Genomic DNA, 24,036 nt, shown 5'->3' on the forward strand with positions numbered 1-24,036 from the left:
GAATCTTCAGAGATTGTGTAACGGGAGCAGCCCCAGGCTATACCTCGAGCCTGGAGCTGGTCACTGCGGGAGTCAGTCCATCATAGGTCAGCGTACTTCTGCTTTTTGATAATTTCTTGAAGGGTTTGGGGAGGGACGTGCCAAAGCTTTTCTATCCCAGAGACATAGTGCAGACTGTGTCATCTTCTCTCCAGAATTAATTTTACAAAATGGGAGTGACTTGCCTTTTTGAAGGGTTAACATTATCTATAGAAACATCTAGATCTGAGGCTTTCTTTGTGGGAAGCATCAGTCTCTTAAAACAATTACAGGATGGCTTTGATTTCATCTTTAGTCTTTGTGAGTTACATTTTGCTAAGCAAGAATTTATTGATTTTTTAATAGGGAGGACATGGGGTTGGAAGGAAGGGCCTCACACATACTAGGCAATCACTCTGTTATTAGGCTATATCCTCAGCCCAGAATGCGTTGGTTTTTATCTAGTTTTTAACTTTATAACCTAATAGTACACAGGGCTTTCTTGCTATCTGCCTGTGTTTGAGGGGATACATAATACATGTTTTGGTCCAAGTATAGACATATACAGTTATACTCCAACTCCTATCTTTTCATATCTTTCTTTAAAAAAAAAACAGTGGTGTTTCTTGGTCATTCCCATGGCCCACAATCCTCAATATGACTACCCTTTGCTCTTTCAAATGACAGTGACAAGTTACATTTCACAAGTATTTATTCAACATTTTGGGGTGCTTAGGGATCCAGAGTTTAGGAACTAATTCAAGTCAGTAATTGCCTCTTTCCTTGGGGTCTGCATGGCTGGGAACAACATGAAGAGAAAACTCAGTATTTACTAGGCAGGCCAGCAGGTCGGAAGTAGTTGGGGTCTCTACCACTCCGACCCCATTCATTGGCAAACTGGTCATCTCTTGAGTTCTCTGCTCCATGTCCTGTGAACCTCTGAATATCCTCTCTGGCATTACTGTAATCAAAACAGACAAGAAGAAGACCCATAACCAAGCTGATAGCAATGGCCCCACCCTCTGGACTCCCTTCTTCAAGAAATGGCTGTAAGTGGAGCCCAGGAACACAGGGAAGAAGAGGATGGTACTGATGCCACCTGAGTAAACACCTGCTCAGTCCAGGAAGTCACCCTCCTGCTGGATGAGCAGCACCAAGAGAGAGAGGGTGGGGTATCATGCATCATTGCCAACCACTCCCAGTACTATGCACAGAAAAGAGGACAGGTAATGGGCAGTGTGCACAGGATGCAGAGGAGAGCCCCTCCTGACTGTCCAGAGCAGTCAGGCTCTGCTCACCAAGACCTCTGTTACCTGATCACTTTAGCAGCCCAGGCTCCTCCTGGTCCCCTTTGGGCAGCATCATAGTTCCCTCTAGCATGGAAGTATTTGTCTGAGTGTTTCCAGTTGGCCTCCTTCATGTCAGAGTAAGCTCGCCACATGTCTCTAGTCCCTGAAGAGTTAGGAGAATGATGAGGAAGAATGCATTTAGGCAAAAGAGAGGGTTAAAACTTCCGTCCAACTCATCCCAATGACTTCAACCTTTCACAAACCGCAGAAATCTTGCTGGCCTGAAAAGAATAGTTCTTACTTTCCCATGCCTTGCAAGGAGAGGTACTTTTGGGACGAGTTTTATTCTGAGGGATTCCTGTCTTTACTCTGTTGCTGTTGGTCTTTGGCTGCTCCAACAGCATACAGAGCAGAGATGCTCTCTAGGGGATGTTTCATCAAATGATGATGAAGCTCTCTCTGAAATGGCCCTGGGAAACTTCTGTCTATGGTGTGAGTCCTCTTCCCTTCCTCCGCTCCCCTCTCTTCTTCTTCCATTTCTTCCCTTTCTCTCATGTTCTCTTCCTTTAGAGAGAGCATGCTTCTCTATATAACCCTGGACAGCCTGAAACTCACAATCCTTCTGCCTCAGCCTCCTAAGTGCTAAATCACCACTGCGGCCACAGCTCTCTCCTAGCACAGGCAGTGGGAGAAACTGCTCTCCAGGCAGAGTGGGTGCAGTTCTGCTCTGACCCCACGGAATGTCCAGGATCCATTGCAACCTGAGCAGTTCTCAGCTCTCCATCAGTGGAGACAACAGTGGGTTCTCTGATACAGACAGAAACAAGCTGGATGATGAGAGACTCTGGGTGGCAAAGGGCACACTTGGTTTGAACCATCTACATCCTCTCCAAGAACAGGGAAGAGTAATAGCCATCTTGGTAGTTATGCAAAAAACCTGAGAAAATGTTCGTGGAAGATGCTCAATTTATTAGCATCTCATTTCTCTGCTTCTCAGGAATGTCCCACAAACAGAAAAGGTGTAAACTAAGGACAGCTGTGGTGAGCTGTGCACTAAAGGACAGATCCAGCTAACATTAAATGGGAAATGTCTTCAAAAGTGACAAGTTAGGAGAAAAGGGAAAGCCCAGTATCTAGGTTCATTTAATTTTTATTGTGCTGTGGCTGGCGGGATGTATTTCCCTTGGTGACAGTTTCTTGTCCATGTCTCCGCCCCCAGAACATCTCTACTCCAGGTAAGCAAGCCACTGTCTTCTGAGGGTGGCGGAGGATCTGGAACGTCCTTCACAGACAGCTGCCTTCCTCAACCCATGACCTGCTACTTCTCAGTTCAACAGTGAGTGTGTGCTCATGAAGTCTTCCCTCAGTCCTGGGAGCTGTGTTGCGGATTATGAGGAGCAGCCCAACCTGGGCTAACCTGTGTTCTTCCAGGGGGGTTTGTTGTTATTAGATAGCTTATTATACATTGTGCTTCAGTTTCCTTAAAAGATAGATGTGGCACTACACCACAAGATTAATTTAAAAACGAATTCATTGCCACACACATGCCTTTTCATTATGTGAAAAGTTCAGTTAGCCCTGGCTGCTGTCACTGTAGACTGGGTACTGTACTGGTTCTCTCGTGCCTGGCCTGAAACACTCTACCCTTGGGATGCACTTCAATTCACAGTCAACAGACATAGACGTGAGCTGCCACAAGGGGGCAGCAGATACCCCCTTCTGTTGGCGAATCTGCAACTTTCAAATACAGATTGTTTCTACATTCCTGTGGGAAAGCTGCTGTATAAACATTACATGACCTTAGACTTGAGATCCTCACAGAAAAAGGTAAACACTGACCAGAAGAGTTCAGAACTACATCGGAAGAGCAACGCTGCTTGTCTATTCATGGAGACTTCACAAGCACATTATCCCTTATGTGTTCCCTGCTTTGGTAAATATTTGTAACTCACAAATACAACCTGTCCCCATCCTTTGCTCTTACCTTGACCAGCCTCTTTCATGAACTCTAACCATCTTTGGCTGTCAACTCCCAGGACCAAGAAGCAAAAAATGATGGCAATGGATGGCTTCATCCTGCTGTAGGGCCAGGAAAACACAAGGAAAGATGGATATGCCATTTCTTGGAGTTGCAGATGCTTCTGTAATGTTGAGCTGTCTTTGCATGCCAATAACCAATCCCACTGGATTTTATACATAAACCCACACACATGTAGAGGTGGATGTAAGTGGATTCCAGGGCGCTATCTAGCTCCCCATTTCCACGTTTCATTAAACTCCCACTGTCTCAGAGTTTGCAAATAGACCACTAGTATAAAGCACATTGCATTACAATTTTGCCAGTCAAAACTCAACTGTATAGGAAGTTTCCAGAGAGGCATGTAGGGGCTTTATAACCATCATAGACCTCTGCAGTCTATCTGTAGAGGGCTGACTCCACTCTCCCCTGTATTTACACAGAAGCATACAACAGATCTCCATGATAAAAGTACCACCTCCAGTGAATTCTAATCCATCTGGTAGATTCAGGCAAGAGACAGAGCAGGGAAACACAAGCGAATGCTGGCAGGGAAAAGACTCTGTAAAGAGCAAATGTTGGAAAGTTCTGACAACTCACCCTGGCTGTCAGTTCCTGCTGAGACTCCTGGCTTGTGTCACTTGTCCAGGAGATGTGGCTGGGCTGTCTATATATATACTGTCACTCGGCTAGTGGAGCAAAATCCCCTGTTTCATCTTGCATAATCCCACTTGGCCGTAATTTATCTTTCAGAACATAAAGATTTCTCTTCACACAGGTCTGCTTTTCCCAGATTGCACAATCTGGCCATTTTCAGGAATGTGGCAAGTTAGGATTTTCAAAGTCTTCCCCATCCTGACTGGGAATAATCACAATGAGTACTTTCCATCCAATCATGTAGTACCAATTTCTAAGGGAGGGATGTTAATATTGGAAAAAGAAATCTGAATATGGAATGAATCATGGAGGTGCATGGCAAATCCACAGCTGAACTAATGTCCTTTCAAAGCATAGTTCAGAATTAAGCTGGGCCTAGGAAACAAGGAAAAGGAAGGCAGAAACTGACTTTTAGTATCCACATGGATAAACTCAACACTGGAAAGGACTTCTCCTGTCTCAAGTGTATTTACTCATGAGCAGTTGGTATAGAAGATAAAGGGACAGATTAAATTCAGACACTGTGATAAACCAGGAGAGCAATAGAACAGGAATTTGTTTCAAAGTCATGAAGAAATAACACACCGTAAGCATGCATGAGGAAGGCCAGTGGCTGGGAAATTATGCTAACAGTGGGTTCAGGCAGAAAGTGGCGGAGCAACACAGGAATGCTGGGAGGTAGCACCAGGAAACAGCTATTGGAGCTAGAAAAGCAACGCTAGGTTTTGCTACATGCATTTATCTTGTAAAGAAAACCCATTCAGGCAATCAGGGGACTACAATTCATTCTCTATCCCCACCCCTTTATTCAACAGAAAAAAATTAAATACGCTGACTTCCCTAGAGAAGGAAGGGGTATAGATAGCAACAAGATGGTGGATATGATGAGGACAGCACATTTGTTCCTCTGTTCTAAGAGACCCTGGGCTGGAAGCCTGAGGACAGTTGTAAGGCCAAAAGAGCCCACCCAGAAAGAAATAGCTCGGGGTTTCTCGGGTTTTTTTTCTGTTGTTGTTGTTTTGCCTGAAATTGTTTGTTACTAGAAGAGAAATGCTAATATTTCAATGGAGAAACAAGCTGGTGTAGACAAACGGTAAGCTGGAAGACGGTGACTAATAGCCAGGAAGAAGGAATAACCGCCGAAGAGAATGAAAGTGAAGAGCTTTGTTGGACTACAAACCAGAGGGCGGTATGGCAGTGAGGAGGATGTGGGTAAAAGTGATGCAGGATGAAGCAGGTCCGGCCAGGGTGGGCACTAGGTTTGTCCTTTGTTTTACTTGTTTTGGGCACTGTGACAGGAGAGCTGTCTTGGGGAATTCTGTCAAATGACTTTAGGCTCTTGGTCCTTAGCCAAGGCACTGCCAAGCCACATTTGGCTACTCCTTACACGACTTCCATCCCTTGGGAAAGGAATTCTTTAATGGCCTGTTGTCCAGCTGGCTTGGCTCACATTATTCTAACATGGAGGCATTGGGCAGCAGCTACAACCTCCCACAGCCCCTGGTTGTGGACCTGCTTGGGGAGGGGCTTCACAGAAGACTGCATATAAAAGCAGCCCCCTCTTCTGTCCTGACTTCCTTGGGACAGACATTTGTTGCCAGTGGTTATTTACTGACCTCTTCAGCCATTCCAGACAATTCACTTCCCACATGTCCACTTTTTCAATCCACCTTTCTCCTCCTCTTTTAATTTGGTTTTGCTTTATGTGTATTTTGCCTGGATGTATGTACATGCTCCACATGCATGCCTGGTGCCTGTGAAGGTCAGAAGAGCATGTCAGTTCCCCTGGAACTGGTGTTAGAGATGGTTGTGAGCCAACATGTGAGAGCTGGGAATTGAACCCAGATTCTATTAACTGCTGAACCATCTCTCCAGTCCCTGTCCTCTTCTTTGATAGAAATATTAGAAGATAAGAGAGTTCTTTCTAGACATTCAGAAGAGCTCTTCACATGAACTTTTTCTTTATTAGTAATAATTTAACTAATTCTTTGAGGATTTTATCCAATGTATTTTGATCATATTCTCTCCTCATCCCCAACTCCACTCCCACCTCCCTACCCGCCAAACTTAGAGCTTTCTTCTTTTTTTCCCCTTCATCAAGTCCAGTTGCCCTTTGTTCATTCCTAATGTGTCTCTATGGAATGGGATCTCATGAGAAAACCACTGTCTGTTATGTCTTGCTATCATCCAGACATTTTTCTTGGTTCCTTAAGCAGGTGGTGAATACGTATAAAATGCACTCATCTGTGCATTCTGCAAGCTTATTTACTTAAAGGTAAACTGGAAGAGGATTTTAAAGGACTCCAAATGTTTGAGAGAAGCATGCCAGTTTGGATGGTTGAGTCCAACCCACATCTGTTAAGTAAACACAGATTGATCCACAGTACTTTGCATCTCTCCAGCACATGCAGAACAACCCACATCAGACCCAACACTAACTTACTGAAAATGGGCCCAACCTACATTTCCTGTAGATTATTCCATAGCAATGGACTATTGCTTGCAAGTTTGCAAGGACTCCACAAATAATGAACTTGGGTCTAAATACACGTTCTCCGAGTGTGAGCCTGGATTTTCTTTTGCGTAACTAGAAATTTCAAAATGTAAACCCGGAAAAGTCGAGAATTGCACAAAGCCTTCTTTGGCAGCTGAGTTTGAAATTTTGCTGATGAACCCCTTTCTCCTGTTGCCTACACCTGAGAGGGTGAAGAGGCTCTGATTGTTCCACACCCTTGGGAATTCATGCAAGAAGCTGAATCTGAACGTAGAGCCCCCAAAGTCTGTGAGGAGGCAGGAGTGCAGGCTCTCAGTCCCAACCTCTCCTTCACCTCCCATCCCTGCTTTTGTGCATGTGGAAAGAACTCAGGAAGTGGACAGGACAGCTAGCCCACACTGCTTGAAGGGTCTTACAGCTGACCTGCCATTAGAGTTGAAACGGAACAGCAGGGACTTTCAGTGGCCAACAGGAACAGAATTGACCTTCTGTGAGGAAAAAAGTAGTTGTGGAGTTTGATCTCTTCATGTGGGTTCAGGTGCCCAGAAGAAAAGGACAAGCCTCCTGAGCCCTCAGCAGGCTTCATAGGAGGTGATACAGCCTGCCAGCTGACCCTACATGCTGCCTGGCAGACAGGAATGTGGTGAGGGGGTTCTGGGGAAAACCCCTGAACACTCTGGTGCTTGCTCCTCATCTTGGTATTTTGGAAGGCTGGGTTAGCCCATATCATCAGCGTTTGAAGGGTATTGGCAGTGTGCCAGACAGATGTTCTATTCATCTCTGCCGCTCGGTCACTTGGGTTGGGAACATTAGCCAGGTGAAGGCAGGCAACCCCTCCCCCAGGAAGCATTGGGCGCAGCTGCTCCTCTTTCCGGGAATAATGTCCACTGTAGAGGGGGCTCGTGAGGAGCTGAAATTCCTCTCAGACGCAACCATGCACACCATTTCTGCAAAGACCCCCGGGTCAACAGAGAATGTTAGCGTGATTTGGAGTACTTCAGACTGTCCAAGGACCCTAGTGATACTCCCTCCTTATAGCATTCCCCTCCACCAGTCCTGAGGCTGGGAGCCATGTTGGAAAGTCACCTCCAAGTCACTTGCATGGGAGGACCCTCTGGTCTTCACTCTAAGTGTCCCAACAGCCAACTAGCCTGTAATGTGGGAGGTCACCTTAAAGCAGGCCTGCCACTGCACTTGAAACAGGATTGCAGGGACTTCCAATAGCCATCAGTGACCCATTGCTGAGGACAGAGAAGGGAATTTTACCTGCACAGTCAAACCAGGGTTGGGAAAACAAAGGCACTTTGTGGTAAAACCTCCTAAACCAGCACTCTAAACTGGCTGTGTTTAGGCAGCATGTGTCATTTTTCTGGACTAGGTTCCTTTGCACTTGGGACATCTGTACCACATCCTCTTCCCCCAGGGCACACAGACCATTGCAGAAGACCAGAGGGAAGGACTGCAAGAGGCAGACATGGCAGATAACTACAGGGAAGTTGTTTTCAGGACACAGCCCCTGCTCACGCATGTAGAGTCATAGCACAGCAATCATGACAGTGCACAGTGTCTGCACAAGCTCAGGCCAGACCACATCCCAGCATGGAGAAGGGAGATGGGTACAAAGTCCCACCCCTAGCCAAGGAACCATGGGCAACTGACAGCTGCTGGGAGAGGGAGAGTGGCTTTTCTTTCAGGGTTCAGGCCTAGTAAGTTAGCCATGCTGTGTGGTTAACCATGGTTGTAGTGAAAACCACACACCCAATGGTATATGAGCAGAAAAAATTAGAGTGGTAGATTAAAAAATCTAACAGAACACAAAGGTGGGTGGGTAGAGAAGGCAGGGTAGACCTGGGAGGAGTGGGGAAGAGAATTATCATGTTTGCTGTTGCTGTAATAAACACCATGGCTGGGATGGCTGGAATGATAATGGTCCCGTAGACTCATACATTTGAATGCTTGGTCCACAGTTGCTAGAACTGTTTGGAGATGTGGCTTTGTTGAAAAAGGTGTGTCACTAGGGTTGGGATTTGAGATTTCAAAAGCCCACACACCATTCCCAGTTAGTGTTCTCTCTCTCTCTCTCTCTCTCTCTCTCTCTCTCTCTCTCTCTCTGCCTCATTGTTGTTATCTTAACATGAAAGCTCTCAGCTACTGCTCCAGCACCAAACCTGTCTGCCTGCTGCCATGCTCCCTGCCATGATGAACTCACCCTCTGAACTGTAAACCAGCCCCCAATTAAATGCTTTCTTCTATAAGTTGTCTTGATCACAGTGTTTTCATAACAATAGAATAGTTACTAAGACAATGACCAAAAGTAATTTGTGGTGGAAAGAGTTTACATGGCTTGTGGGTCACATGCAGTCCATCATCAGGGGAAATCAAAGCAGGAACTCAAGGCAGTAACCTGGAATCAGAGGCCATGGCGGGATGCTGCTTACCCACTTATTCTCCATGGTTTGCTCAGCCCCATTTTCTTTGGTTTGATCGTGATTGATTGTTTGTCTTTTGTTTTTATTTTTTTAAGACTGGGCTTCTCTATGTAGACCTGGTTGTCCTGGAGCTCACTCTGTAGACCACATAGGCCTTGAACTCAGAGATCTGCCTGCCTCTGCCTCCAGAGTGCTGGGATTAAGTGTATGCAGCACCACTGCCCTGCTCAGCTCCATTTTCTTATACAACCCAGTACCAACTGCCAAAGGGCAGCACTGTCCCAGTGGCCTTGGACCTCCCACACCAATCATTAATTAAGAAAGTGCCCAACAAGGCAGAGCAAGATGACCCACACCTTTAATCCCAGCATTCCAGAGAATATTTGTGAGTTTGGGGACAACCTAGTCTACATGACCAGTCCCATGCCAACCAGGGCTACATAGTGAGAACCTGCTTTGAAAGAGAAAAAGTGAAAAAGAGTGAGATATTTATTTATTTATTTTTCTTTCTTTTTTTTTCTTTTTCTTTTTTCGGGTTTTCTTTTTTTTTTTTTTTTTTTTTTGAGACAGGGTTTCTCTTGTGTAGTTTTGGTGCCTGTCCTGGAACTCACTCTGTAGCCCAGGCTGGCCTTGAACTCACAGAGATCTACCTGCCTCTGCCTCCCGAGTGCTGGGATTATAAAGGCATGTGCCACCACTGAGGTCAAAAGAGAGAGATTCTCAATCGAGGCTCCTCTTCCCTGGTACCTCTAGCTCGTGTCTAGTTGACAAAAGGCTAAGCAGGAAGAGGGTGAAAGTGATAAAGTACTCCATGGGAAATTCTCAAAGAAATAGTAACAGGGGAGGGGAAAAGAGAACCAAGTTTCAGTCTGCTCATGTAGCTCTGCCAGGCATGCTTTTACACACACGCACACACACACACACACACACACGCACACGCACACGCACACGCACACGCACACGCACACATACACGCACACACACACAGCTCTCCCAGTGCCTGTAGCATCTAGGACTTTTTCAGACATGGACTTTGAGATGGGGAGAGGGGATTTGGATGGCACCCTCGGGTCACTGCTTCACTTTCAGTAACACTTGACTTGGCTGCTCTTAGCTAAGCCAAGCACTCAGATTGGGAAATCGGCCCCAGCCTGAGGGGGCTCCCCTTCACTTCCCCAGAGGCTCTCTGCCCTTCTTCCCTCTGCATCTGCTCTAGGAGGCTGGCCTGCACAGATGCCCTGACTCTGCTCTGTGCCCCTTCCTGTTTAGTTTGGCCAGTGGGGAGCCCTAGCAGGAGCTGGGGGGAAGGAAGAGAGCCAGATTTAATGACTTGTTCACATAGCTCCTTCAAAGAGGGGTCACCAAAACCCAGCTTGTCCCTCATCCAAAGGTCCTAATTCATATCATTAATGATTTTCTCCACAAAGATTTCTGCCTTTGCCTGTCTGTCATTCCCCGTCCCTCTTCCCTGTCCTCCACATTGCATACAGGGACCACCTGTCTTTAGGGTCTTGATGAGCTACTGTCAATCCACTCACAGGTAACTTCTGGATCAATAAATGGGCCTGGCCTCATTTCTCTACACTATCAGCACCTTGTCACCCCTTGGTGAACGCCGCTGTTGCCACCTTGTCTCACTGGGTTCTTTCCTGACAGAATCCCAATGTGGATGTGTCCCCTACAGGTAAGCATGTTAGAAATTTCATCCCCAGGTACAGCCGCCAGTGGGTTTTGAAGGTTTAGAGGTAAGTAGGGATCAGAAAAGGTCATAAAGATGGGACCCAGTGATGACTTTAATGTCTTTGTGAGAAGAGGAAGGGAACTGAGCTACCAGACCTGATTTGTCTCTCAGTGTGGTGTTCTCAGAGGGGATGAGATACAAGACCCTCATCAGGGACCAGATTCCACCCTTGGACTTCCCAGCCTATAGCATCATGAGCCAAATACACTTCTACATTTTATAAAGTTTCCAGGGGTAATACTATATAGAGCAACAGAAACACACTAAGCTTTATTTACTTAAACTAGATTTATTTCATTGTTTATTTTTATGTGTGCCCATCTGAGATCATGCCATGGTGTCACCCACATTTAAGGAGAAACTTTCCCTCTTCTTCTCTAGAAACTTCGTTAGAGACACATTTAAAACTGTGCCTCACTAATGCCTGAAATAAGTTCATTTTCTCCTTTTTACTATTTTATTTTATTTTATTTTTAATTACATGGATGTGTGAACACACATGAATGCAGCTTCCCACTGAGGTCAGAGGGGAAGCCAGATCCTCTGGAGTTGGAATCACAGGTGGTTCTGAGCCTCCCAATGTGGTGCTGGGAACCAAACTCAGGTCTTCTGGAAGAGCAGCACACTACATTCTTAAGCACTGAGCCATCCCTCCAAACCCCAATCTTTTTATTGGTGGTCAGCGCATGTGCAGGCACACATCACCCCACAGCTGTGGAGATCCAAGGGTATCTGTGGGGTCAGTTCCCTTCTTCCACCTGTACATGGGCTCTGGGGATCGAACTCAGGCTGTGAGACTTGTGTGCCAGGAATCTTCATCTGCTCATCCATCGAACGCGCTCCTCTTCTCCTTTTCTCTTCTTCTTTTTAAAAGTAATGTTTTTATGAAATCTTTGAGAATTTCACAGAATTTACTTGATCATATTCACCCCCCAGCTTCTTCCAGATCCACCTCCCACTTCCCTGTGCACCCATCTCCATGCTCTCTCTCTTTTTAAAGTCACCAAGTTCCATTTGTGTCCTCCAAATCTGGGATGTGTGTTCTTCCACAGGAGTGTGGTCTACCTACCATGGTCCACAACCTCAGAGAAAGCTGACTGCCCTCTCCCCCTTGAAAGCTATCCCAACCTGTTGTGCCTTCCTGATCCCTACCCTCTGGGAATTCTAACTGAAACACAAATTCAGAGATAACATCCACAAAGAGGTAAAGCATGTTTGACTTTGTGATTCCAGGTTAGGTCACTTGGGATGATTGTTTACAACTCCATCATTTACCTGTAATGTTCTTATGTTTGAGCCATTGTCTCAACTATCAAAGGCTGTTCTACAACTCCCTATGTACCCAAGGATGACTTTGAACTTCTGATCCTCCTGCCTCCACACATTAAGAGACACTAAACGCAGTTTATGGAGTGCTAGGAATAGAACCCAGGGCATCACACATCTTGGCAAGACTTTACCAAAGGAACTGCTATAACCCCAGTACCTTCAAAATTCATATTTAAACATTATTTTAACGTCAGGGGTACATATGCATCTGTGTGTGTGTGTCTGTGTCTGTGTCTGTGTGTCTGTGTCTGTGTGTCTGTGTCTGTGTGTCTGTGTGTGTGAGTGTGCAGGTGCACATGTGTACATATGCAAATGAAAGACAGATGTTAATATCTGGTGTCTTCTTCTGTTTTTAAAGCAGAAGCTCTCACTGCACCAAAAAACTCACTCTTTGGGCTTAGACAGCTGGCCTCCAATCCCAGGGATCTGTGCATCTCTGTCTCCCTCCTCAGCACCCGGGTTATAGATGCATGCCCGATGCTCAGCATTTGTGTGGGTGCTGTGGTCCAAAGTCAGGTCTGTATGCTAGTGCAGAAGGTACTTTACCTGCTGAGCCCTCTTCATAGCCCCTACCCCAGGTATGTCAATGCTGAGTCAAGTGGAACCATAGTTAAGCATCACCATAACTGAACATGTATTCTTTGTTCTCAGTAGCCATAATGGAGAGCAAGCTTAATTTCATGCTTTGTCAAATCTCAAACATACATGTACTGATTATGAATTTCCTAAATTAGGATATGCCTTAAGTTTACTAATAACAACACAGCTTTGATGAAACTAGTCACACCTATAAGAATAAATTGTTTTTTTTTCTTTTTGAACATACTCAAAAACAAGACAAAAACCATCCTAATAAGGCTACAACATTCTCATTGAGTATAAGGATCTGAATGATAAGAGACCATTATCTTAGTTTAATTGCAACCATATTTATCTTGTCAGTGTGTACATAAATGTACATATTTCAGGATGTGGTGTTTTGTCCTTTAAAGAAATACTGTGTGCCACTACTACATGGTGAGAAAACAGTATGTGTGTGTGTGTGTGTGTGTGTGTGTGTCTGTTCGTGTGTGTGTCTGTGGATGTGTGTGTGTGTGCCTGTGTGTGCGTGTGTGTGTGCATGCATGTGTGTGTGTCTGTGCGTGTGTGTGTCTGTGCGTGTGTGTGTATGTGCATGTGTGTGCACGTGTATGTGCATGTGTGTGTGTGTGTGCATGTGTGTGTGTGTGTGTGTGTGTGGCAGAGAGAGTGTAAGAGAGAGACAGAGATAAGATCTTATCTATAGAAGGTTGTGCTGGGTGGCCCCAAACTCCCAGTCATGCTCCTGTCACTGCTTCCTATGTGCTTCAGTTGAAGACTATGTCACCACACTTGGTATCAAAATATTTATTAAGTTCTTCTGAGGCTTTTCATAGTTTACTTACACTTCATAATTTTCATTTCTGTGAGAGCTGCAATGCATTGCTGAGAAAATCCAACATGATCTGTGCCACAGTAAGATTCTCATCTGGCTAGAATTTGTGCATCAGTTTTGGTGCAGAATTACAGATTCATCTCAAGGTGACTCATCACCATGTTCTGCAAATAAAACTTGATTGAGACATTCATACACTGTACCGCTTCTAGATGCTTCTCCAAATGTGCTGACTTCTGGGAAGACAGACTATTTCATTGTCTTCTTTCTGCTCAAGTTTGTGGAGCATCTACTGGTGGCAGGAGTTAAAACAGGCACTGTGGGTACAACGATGGCATACAGCAATGCAGACATTTCTGTCCTTTGATTCTTTTATATTTTCTCTGTAGGCACATAGACACATAGGCCAATATAGTGAGCTGTGCTGAATCCTAAAGCTAGCAAGCTGTAATAAAAGCAGGTGCAACTGACCCCCCAGATCCCTAGTCCTCTACCTCAGAGGCTCCATCTGTCCTCTTCCCTTCTCTTTTCTTGAGCAACTGATGTTTCTACTCCTTGGAGTCAGGCTTCCACCTAGGGGCCTGGCTTTGGCATAGCAGCTATTCAGTTAGGACCAGTATCACCCTCTCCATCCATGCCTTTTTGTTCCTACAAACCATACTGACATTCACAGGCAGAATGCCTTTGCAGTGTGAGTAAATTAATACATTCACTTGTGCTCAGTTCTGCTGTGCCTCACTTCCATTCCATAACAGTAGGTCAAATTTTGCTTAGATCCAAAGAGATTCGTGCATGCTAATCAAACACTCTGTCAATTGAGCTACATCCCTGGTCCCCAGTGCAGTGTCAGGGTTAGGATTTCAAAGGTTAGGATGAAGCTTTGTCAAGGTGATGTACTTCTCTATATGAAGAGGTCACAGGAGACAAGGAATGAAATCAGACCATGCCTAAGCCATAACTGATAAGGCAGAGTGGCATCACTACACAGAAAAGCCTGGGAACAACAAAAACATAAACAGAGAGGCCCTGGTATGACCAGAAGATCTTGTGGTAGGGACACATATCTGATCTATATCAAGGAGGAATTGATGGGCAGCTGATCAGGACACATCTCAGAGCAAACTTCACTTGTGCAGATGATTGACATGGCTGGCAACACTCTGCTACCTCAGGCCTACTTGTCAGGGGAAGCTGGAGTGTCCAAAGGCTAGAACAGATTTGGTGGGGTTGTGTGAGGGCCCTGCGTGGTTTCAGACTACTGCCTGGTGGTCACAGCTCCTCCTCTACTTATCTTCTATGTGGTACCTAGCAATTCTTCCCAGAAAGCATTTCTGACAGTTCCCCATTTCCATCAACAAATTCCATCCACAAAGTATTTGGTGGGCATCTCTCTGTGATTCCTGTGGACACCAGTGACGTCCTAACAAGGGGAGAAGGATGCAGCTCACTGCCTGGTCCCCTCAGTGCAGCCTGTGTAGCAGGCTCAGAACTTCTCAGGCAGGCCCTGGGGTCTGAAGCGATTAGGGTTTTTGCCACTTCGACCCCATTCCTCAGCTTTCCGGGTAGATTCCAGGCTTTCCAATCCATGGTCCTTCATTCCAAAATAATACCGGTTTAGGAGACCCTGAAAGTATTTCCTGCTGGTGCTGAAAGCCAAGGAAGGGAGACAAGAGGTGAATCCCAGAGTGAGACAGCCCCACCTCCAAGGTCCCTCCTCCTCTCCAACAAAAAATGACCCAGAACATACTGGAGGAGTGAAAACTTAGGCACAGGGAAGAGGGAATATCAGCCTCCTGGGCAAGGTCCTCAGCCTGCTTGTCCTTTCCACTCCCTGTGACAAGATGCATTAGGACCCCTTCTTGGGTTCCACTTCTTCTTTGTGAGTGGATCCATCCCCACTCTCCATCCTTTCCCTCCCTTTCTTCCTCTGCAGACCACCCGGACCCTGCGAGCACAGACAGCAGGGGAGACCACAGGCTGGAACAGTGAGAGGCATGACGCGGCAGGACCATTACCTGATTATTTTAGCAGCCCAGACGCCGCCAGCTCCTCTTTGTTGGGCCTCAAAGTTGCCCCGAGCAGAGAAGTATCTGTCTGAATTTTGGTAATTGGCTTCTAGATTGTCCCGATAGGCTCTCCACAAGTCCCAAGTGCCTACAAATGGAGGAAACTTACAAAAGTAAACCTGGGGTCATTGCAGAAGTGGAGGAATGCAAACTTTGTGTGGATTTTCACATTTCCACCTTTCACATTTCCAATCCTTTGAAATGATCCATGGAGGTGAGTGAATGTCCCCGGGAAGGGCTTTCCTGGTGACCACAAGGAGAGGGCTTCTCCATGAATTAGACTGAGTTGGATTGATTGACAGGAGGGCACTTCTGCAAGGATTGGATTGGGAGGGACTGATTGACAGTTTCTGTGTCCTGGGATGTGACTTACATGAATCTGTGTGTGCTCTGCAGAAAGAAGAGAGGAAGCTGTCATGTAAGAGCACAAACAAGGGACAATGACACCCCAGGTGAAGATGCGGGGACAGTTTGTTCAGTGAGAAGAGAAGGTCAATGTGCTTTAGCTACGGTCACTCCAAAAACACGTCTTTTCTCACCCTGGTGACAAAATCCCTGATAAGCAACACAGTGAAGAGGCTGTATTTTGGCTTCAGTTTGAGGGGACGACATGGTGGTGGGGTGACCAGCATAGACTATAAGTAGACTGTGGTATTGAAATACATGACATAGCAATGATGAATTTCCAGGAGTTCTGCATGCTTGCTCTCGGCTGTTTGTCTAGAATAGGATGGGAATTTTGTATAAAGTACTATCTGCAGTTATGTGCACGTTTACTAAGTTCATGTGCCTCTGGAGACACACTGAGTGCCCACTTACACTCTGAGACTGGGGAATTTGCTGTCTGTGAATTCCCTCTGTGGAGCACACTCTCTGGAAATCCTCATCCCTCTGGATCAATACAGGCTGGACCTTGTCAACTGTGTCTGAAGGTCCCTCAGAGGGTGCCAAGTGACTAGTGTAGAAGTGGGAAGCCACAGAAAGCCACACCCTTGCCCTGACACATTTGTACTTTTTAAAGGTGTATGTGCACCCTACAAATATGTGGTATCTGCTCAGAGGGCATCCCTGGCACTGTTAAATGTGCCCATCCTCTCCAAATTCTTACCTTGTATGGCTTCTTTGAAGAATGAATACCAGCCATCACCACTGACTCCCATGAATAAAGAGCAAAAGACAAGGATTGTGGCAAGCCTCATGGTGCTGCAGGACCAGGAAGAGCAGTCAAAACAGACCCACAGGCAGGGCATTGGACACACACCTTCAGTCCCAGAACTCCAAGGCAGAGACAGGTGGATACCTTATTCTGAGGCCAACCTGGTCTACTAGACAAATTCTAGAACCAGCCAAAGCTACACAGATGAGCCTTGTCTCAATCAAAAAATGACAGACCCACACTTTGACTAGTACAGACAGGCTAACCTGCATCCCTTCTTCATCTCCAAATCTCTCCTGCAACGACAAGAATAATGGGCTTTAGGACTCTCTGCCAGATCACTGCATAACCAAGAGTTCTAGGGAATTGCTTGCCTGCAGCCCATTTGTACCTAGTGAAGCCGACTAAAGCTGATCAACCAGCCTTTCCTGAGTCCCTTTCACTTAGCTCAGACCCCAAAGATACAGAAATGCTGGGGCTGGAAGTCAAGCAATAACCCGCATTCCCAGGGTGTCTGCAGCCATGGCCACCACACAAAGCTAGCCCAGAAGCACAGGTTGTATTCCCAGCACTCAGGAGGTGGAGGCAGAAAGATCAGAAGTTTAAGGTCATCCATGGCTACAAAGCGGTTCCAGTCCAATGTGGGCTACATGAGACCCTACCTCTAGAGAGCAAACCATCAGAAAATATCATTGTTCCCCACTAGAACTTACCAAGCATATGTGAAATGGATCTCAGGAGTACAGCAAGAGCAACACTCCCTGGAAAAGAGTGCCAGCTATGTCCCTTTCTCTAGCTGAGCTTCCAGAGAAGGTAGAGCTGCCAGGACCTTGCTGCCATGGAGCAGCTGCTCTCTTTCTACTTAACATGGATGAGAAGAGAGCTGTAAATCCAACAAGCCTTGGCAGAGTCCGTCTTGCTCAATCCTTCCTGGTAAATAAACAGTTACAGGTTGGGGCTATAGTTCAGTAGTAGAGTGTTTGTCTAGCGTGTGTGAGGCCCTGAGTTCAATATCTTGAACAAGAAAGAAAAAAGAAAGAAAGAAAGAGAAGAAAGCGAGGAGAGAGAGAGAGAGAGAGAGAGAGAGAGAGAGAGAGAGAGAGAGAATACAAGTGTTTCCTTGTCCATAATAGTTTTGTCCTAAATTACGTAAAATGCTTGTGTACTGGCAAGTTTTCTTACCTCAGTGCCCTAACTTTCCTGGATGATACAATGCAAGCAGTTAGCTAAAATGAACCCTTTCTTCCCAAATTTTTGGTCATGATGTTTTGTTATACCAGTAGAAACCCTCGTAAGATATGGACACAGTTTCAAAAGGCCAGACTCCTAAAGGCCAAGGTCTTGTTCACAGTTCTATACACCGAATCCCTGTTCCTTGAAACAATGCCCACCCAGGCTTCTAAAACACCCTGATGAAGAGAGACTCAGAGGAGGAAAAGGGTTTATTTGGCTCACAGTTCTAGGTGACACTTCATGATTGCAGGGAGTCCCAGCAGCAGGAGTGTGAGACAGCTGTGACACCGCATCTGGTCAAGGGCAGAGAGAATGAATGCAGCCATGCTGCCTGCTTGCCGCTGCTCTCCATTAGCTTTTTCACTCTTATACAGTTAGGGCCAGCACATGAAAGGGAACATCTCATTTTCCAGGTGAGTCTTCCCACCTTAGTAAACAATCAAGACAACCCCCACAGACCAGCCCACAAGCCAATCTGGTCTAGGCAATTCTTCAGTTCAGACTTCAGCTCAGGTAATTCTAGGTTATGAAAACTTGACATTTAAAACTTACCAGCCCACCCAGCACATAGTAAGTCTGTATATTTGCCAACTGAACACATAGAGACACCTAACCCAAGGTTCTAAATATTTCCTCATGTAATGTATGATTAAAATGGCAAGTAGCAGCCAAGTAACGGTGCTAACCCAACATTTAGGAGGCTGAGATGGGAGGTATATGAGTTCTGAGCTAGCCTTGGCTACATAATGAGAACCCATCTCAAAACAAATATTAAAAGGCAAAAAGCAGGCAGGTATGGAGGTACACGCCTTTAATTCCAGCACTCAGGAGGCAGAGGCAGGTGCATCACTGAGTTCAAGGCCAGCCTGGTCTATGGAGTGAGCAAGTACCAGGATAACCAGCGCTACACTAGAAACTCATGCAAACCAAAAAGGACAAGTATTTCCATTTGTCTAAACTGTGAGACACATGTATTGAAGCCATGAAATAAGGCTAGAAATAGAGATATAATCCATTTGGTGGACAACAGTTCCCTCACACTGAAACACCCTGGGACTTAGTTAAATCAAGGTACATTCTAGAGACTTGGAAAGTCCTCGAACTTTTGGATGTTTGACTGCATAGTTGGTTTGCTGGTGTACATGTGTACAGATGCTGCTGCAGTCATTTCTGTCCTCCCTTCCCTCCTTCCTTCCCTCCTTCCTTTCTTCCTTCCTTCCTTCCTTCCTTCCTTTCTTCCTTCCTTCCTTTCGCCCCTCCCTTTCTTTACTTACTAACTTGTTTTTCTTCTACTTGTTTAAACTGCAAATGTCTGTTATTTTTGGTGGAAATGATAAACAAAAGGAAGAGTTTTGAAGGGATGGATGAGGAGACAGTGATGTGTACATACTGTGGAACAAGGTCTGAAATCGCTGGAATAAAGAGCAAATTAGAAAGGTAAGGAGATGGTGCATTAGGAAGGGTCAGAAGATGCACATAGCCAAGGCACAATGTGCTAATTGCTGGGATTTTTTTCACCTTCAAATTCCAATGCTGAAGCTAAGCTCATGCTAAGAAATTTTCACAGCATTTGTCTTGGAAGCACACACCCCTAGGACAGATTAGTGGGGAAAATGAATGACACACAGGACATCTGTGTTTAATATAAGAGGAATTATTTTTTAAGATGTCATGATGCCTAAGACATGGGTGAGGGTGCTGGTTTCAGAACTACGGTGAAATCTTTTCATGGAACCAGTCCACAGCAGCAACTAGTGCTATTAGAACAACACAGAGAGCTTTGGATGGACCATGAACTGTGCTCTGGACAGAACACTGGGAAAGCAGCCTGTAGAACACCAAGGACTGTTCGTAATGCTGGAAGGGTTAGCAGGGGAAGGGGAACTAGTGAGATCATGTGACCAAGGAGAGGATCCAGGAAGGCTGGTTCTGGTCACTGAATGAAACATGGGCACTGAAAGCCAATCAAAGTGAGGGAGGTAAGGAAATGAATATTCAGACCTCTGGGCAGAGGCAACAGCCTCCCTTCTTCACAGTTTGGGGGCTCCTTAGAGTGGTTGATACTCAGAAGCCAGCATGACACCCTCCCCAAAGATCAAGTAGACTGTAAGGTGAATCATGGGGATGCCTTGCTGGTTTTCTCCAACAGGGCACAGTCTACTCTTCAAAGCAGTTAGGAGAGAAGTGTGAAGTTGTCAAGATGTGAAGAAAGGAGAAATGTTGGTTAGCATGGATAGATATGGATATAACATGTTTTTTGAAATAGCTCTAATAAAAAGTGCTTATAAGCAAGAATTTGTTTTCAGAGATGACACCCACCATGCAAATATGGATGGTGTGCTAGGGACATGGCTCAATGGTGTATTGTTTGCTTCGCACATGTGAGGTCCTGAGTAGTTTAAAACCATACAAAACAAACAAAACAAAAGACTGTACATAAATCCCTTCAGGCAACTCTGCCCTCAAAGATCCTTAAATAAAGGACTGTGGGTTCAAGTTTCACCCTAAGGAATGAGATTCATGTGTCAGAGAGCCACAGTCAACTCATTCCTTCTGTCAGGATTATTACCCACTCAAGGAAGGATGTTGTTGCACAGGAAGAAGAAACGATCTATGTCAAAGTCCATTTCTCTGAAAGAGATGTGGAGAGTCTACAGAGAGCCTAAGAGAGTCATTCAAGGACAAACACCCAGAACATAGCAGCCCTCAGCCAATGCTATGATAACTCCATCTCTCTACTTCAGAACTCGGTCAGTGTACTTTCTGGAAATTGGTCCATCCCTAGAAAAGATGAAGGGTGGCTTCTGAGAATTCTAGGATGGGTGGCTTAGTTTAGAAGAAGGCCATGGGTCACAGCAATCCAGCTTCAGGCAACAGAAACCTGGACATTGTCCCTATGGTACCCTGCCATGCTTATCTCCCAAAGAAATCCCTATTACAAAATACCAGAGAACCTGTCCAGGAGAGGCCTTGACCCTGAGTTCCTATCACAGATAATAAATTCCAGTCAAGTGGATTTGCAAAGAGCATGGTCCTGAGGTGATGGGCCACTTGATTCCTTGGGTCCTAAACCTACAGTGACTTCAGCTATGTGTTAAATCGATACTGTGGAAGACATTCAATGTCCTGGAAAAGAAGAGATAATGAATAAAGGAAAGGGTGGATGCAACAGGCCCATTTATGTTCACTCATAGTCCCATTGTGAAACTACGGATTTGTGAAATCCTAGGAAACAACCTAAGAAATTATACATCAACAGATCCATGCTTCTGTTCACCTGCCACTTCACAATTTCCTCCACTGGCATGTTCAACTGCACTCTAAAGAATGTTGTGGGGTGTCCACCAGAGAAGACTACCAGACACAGGTCTAAGTAGAAAGTCTTTATTAAAAAAGGGAGTGTTGGTGCACACTTTTAATATCAGCACTTGGAAGGCAGACCAGGTGGATCTCAGTAAGGTTGTGGCCAACCTGGTCTTCATAGTGAGTTCCAGAGCTATATAGTGAGATCCTTTCTTGATAGTAAGAACCTGTCTCATGAAAAACCAAAAGCTAAGAAAATAAGTCTTTATTAGCTAGATGGTGACTACATTTGGTGTTTTGGAATCCCATTGAAGCTCCAAGCCTTTCTCAGGGTCATCACAAATACCATGTTCTGGGTCAACACACTTCAGTTATTTAACAAGAACAGTAGTTAGCCAGAGGCAGAACTGCAGAAACCAAGAGGCAAGGTTAGTACATTTGGAGACTTTCCCAGAACTTCGATGAATTAGGTCTTTTGATTTCAAATTGGTAGGTGATGCTGTCAATGTGCTGAGTTTTTATGGCCTGAATGGTGCTTCCATCATGGAGATAGTTGTGCCAAGATCTGGGAGCCTGCTACAAGACAGGAATGTGTTCTGAGAGATGCAGATTCTTAGTTACTTTCTGTTGCTATAACAAATATTTTATTTTATTTTATTTTATTTCATTTTATTTTTGGTTTCTTCAAGACAGGGTTTCTCTGTGTAACTTTGCATCTTTCCTGGAATTCGCTTTGTAGACCAGGCTGGCCTCGAACTCACAGAGATCTGCCTGCCTCTGCCTCCCAAGTGCTGGTATTAAAGGCATGCGCCACCACCACCCAGCTGCTATAACAAATATTTTAAACAAAGAAACTTATTGAAGAAAAAATATTTTTAGTTACAATTCCATTCCGGGCTGGAGAGATGGCTCAGAGGTTAAAACCACTGACTGCTCTTCCAAAGGTTCTGAGTTCAATTCCCAGCAACCACATTACTACCATCTGTAATGAGATCTGGTGCCCTCTTCTGGCCTGCAAGGACACATGCAGGCAGAATACTGTATATGTAATAAATAAATAAATAAATAAATAAATAAATAAATAAATAAATAAATCTTTTTTTTAAAAAAAAAAAAGGAATCCATCATTCCTTCTGGCAGAGGTGTGGGTGAGCCAGTCCTAATGTTGTGTGCATGGGAGAGCTGTCCCCATTACTCATCTGTCATATACTGGCAGGGGTTGAAAAAAAAGATGCCCCCATCAACACCTAAGGTTTGTGGAAGACATTGCCCTGAAGTCATAATAGTGGGAGAGCTGTCTCTGCCCCTCATCAGCTGCAGCACTCAGGAGAGTGGCCCCTATACCTCACCTGGGCAACACAGTAGAGCTGGACCTGAAGATGTAGGTGTGGGAGAACTGACCCTGAGGACTTGAAAGCTGAAGAACTGGCTTTGGCCATTGCTCATTGTTGCAAGAGGTGAACTAGCCAGGACAGTGCTGAAGAGCTCCCCCTGGTGGGAAAGAGAGGGGAGAGCTGGCAGGCTGACGAACCCTGGAACTACCCAGGACCAGAATCAGGGTTGGCCAAGCCCAACATCCACCCCAACCGGGACGGGAGGGGGGGGAGCAGGGAGGGACGACAATCTGGCAGATGCAGGGCTGCAGGATATCCAGGAGACAGGGTAGAAACGGATGCCCAGGAAGAATCCCATTGATGGCAATGATGTAGCAGAGACCAGGGACCTTGAACCAGACCAACAATTCTTTATAAAGAACACCTGCATGTAAAAATGTATGGATAAAGGGTTTAGTTCATGACTCACTGTGTCACAATGCAGCTTCTATGACTAGACTTTCACTTTATTCCTTTTCCCCCTTTTTTCTCTAAAATTTTATTTTGCTTTGTTGTGGTGGGAGAGAGAGATGGGTGGGGTTTGGAGGCATGTGAATGACATGTAGAATAAAGAAAGTTTTAAAAGATTCCAACGTTCTGGGGAGACAGGCCAACACTCAACATCCATCTCCAGGAACATACTTCTCTATCCTTCCTCTAGCCTTGCTCTATTGCTAATATGCAGAAAACAGGAGATCCTTTGATAGGACTCAGTATTTTGTGTCCAGGGGTGCACCAGTGTCTCGGCACCTTGTCACCCCTTGGGGAACGCTGCTGTTGCCACCTTGTCTCACTGGGTTCTTTCCTGACAGAATCCCAACAGAGACAGAAGCCTCTGTGATATGGATGTCTCCCCTACAAGTCCACATGTCAGAAATGTCATCTCCAGGTTCAGCCGGCAGTGGGTTTGGAGGTTTAGAGGTAAGTAGGGATCAGAAAGGGTCATAAAGATGGGAACCCTTTATGGCTTTAATATTTTTGTGAGAAAATGAGTTCTTATGATATTTTCCTGCGGCCTGCATCACAAGGCTTGATCTGTCTCTCAGTGTGGTGTTCTCAGAGGGCATGAGATACAAGACCCTCACCATAAACCAGATTCCACCCTTGGACTTCCCAGCCTGTAGCATCATGAGCTAAATACACTTCTATATTTTATAAAGTTTCCAGGGGTAATACTATATACAGCAACAGAAACACACTAAGCTTTATTTACTTAAACTAGATTTCATTGTTTATTTTTATGTGTGCCCATCTGAGATCATGCCATGGTGTCACCCACATTGAGGGAGGACCATCCCCTCTTCTTCTCTGGAAACTTCCTTAGAGACACATTTAAAACTGTGCCTCACTAATGCCAGAAACAGGTTCATTTTCTCCTTTTTTATTATTTTATTTTATTTTTTAATTACATGGATATGGGAGCACACATCCCCCCACAGCTGTGGAGATCCAAGGGTATCTGTGGGGTCAGTTCCCCTCTTCCACCTGTACATGGGCTCTGGGGATCAAACTCAGGC

General features: G+C 45.3%; 1 protein-coding gene across 3 annotated transcripts; it reads right to left on the reverse strand.

Annotated features, from left to right (window-relative positions):
- Positions 1 to 715: 715 nt before the first annotated feature.
- LOC118587602 (serum amyloid A-4 protein) lies at positions 716 to 16,653 on the reverse strand. Of its 3 annotated transcripts, none has more exons than XM_036193627.1 (3): positions 3,292 to 3,382; positions 1,332 to 1,470; positions 716 to 979 (listed from the first exon to the last, which is right to left on the reverse strand). In XM_036193627.1, exons 1-3 carry the CDS (start codon positions 3,380 to 3,382, stop codon positions 841 to 843), a joined length of 369 nt encoding a protein of 122 aa, XP_036049520.1. In that variant the 3' UTR covers positions 716 to 840. The 3 variants fall into 3 exon arrangements, with proteins under 3 accessions (XP_036049520.1, XP_036049523.1, XP_036049517.1); XM_036193630.1 differs by lacking the exon at positions 3,292 to 3,382 and adding an exon at positions 16,563 to 16,653 and having other exon boundaries at positions 765 to 979; XM_036193624.1 differs by lacking the exons at positions 716 to 979; positions 1,332 to 1,470; positions 3,292 to 3,382 and adding exons at positions 14,697 to 15,034; positions 15,404 to 15,542; positions 16,563 to 16,653.
- Positions 16,654 to 24,036: the final 7,383 nt, after the last annotated feature.

This window comes from Onychomys torridus, chromosome 1 (genome assembly GCF_903995425.1).
Source record: "Onychomys torridus chromosome 1, mOncTor1.1, whole genome shotgun sequence".
Lineage (NCBI taxonomy): Eukaryota > Metazoa > Chordata > Mammalia > Rodentia > Cricetidae > Onychomys > Onychomys torridus.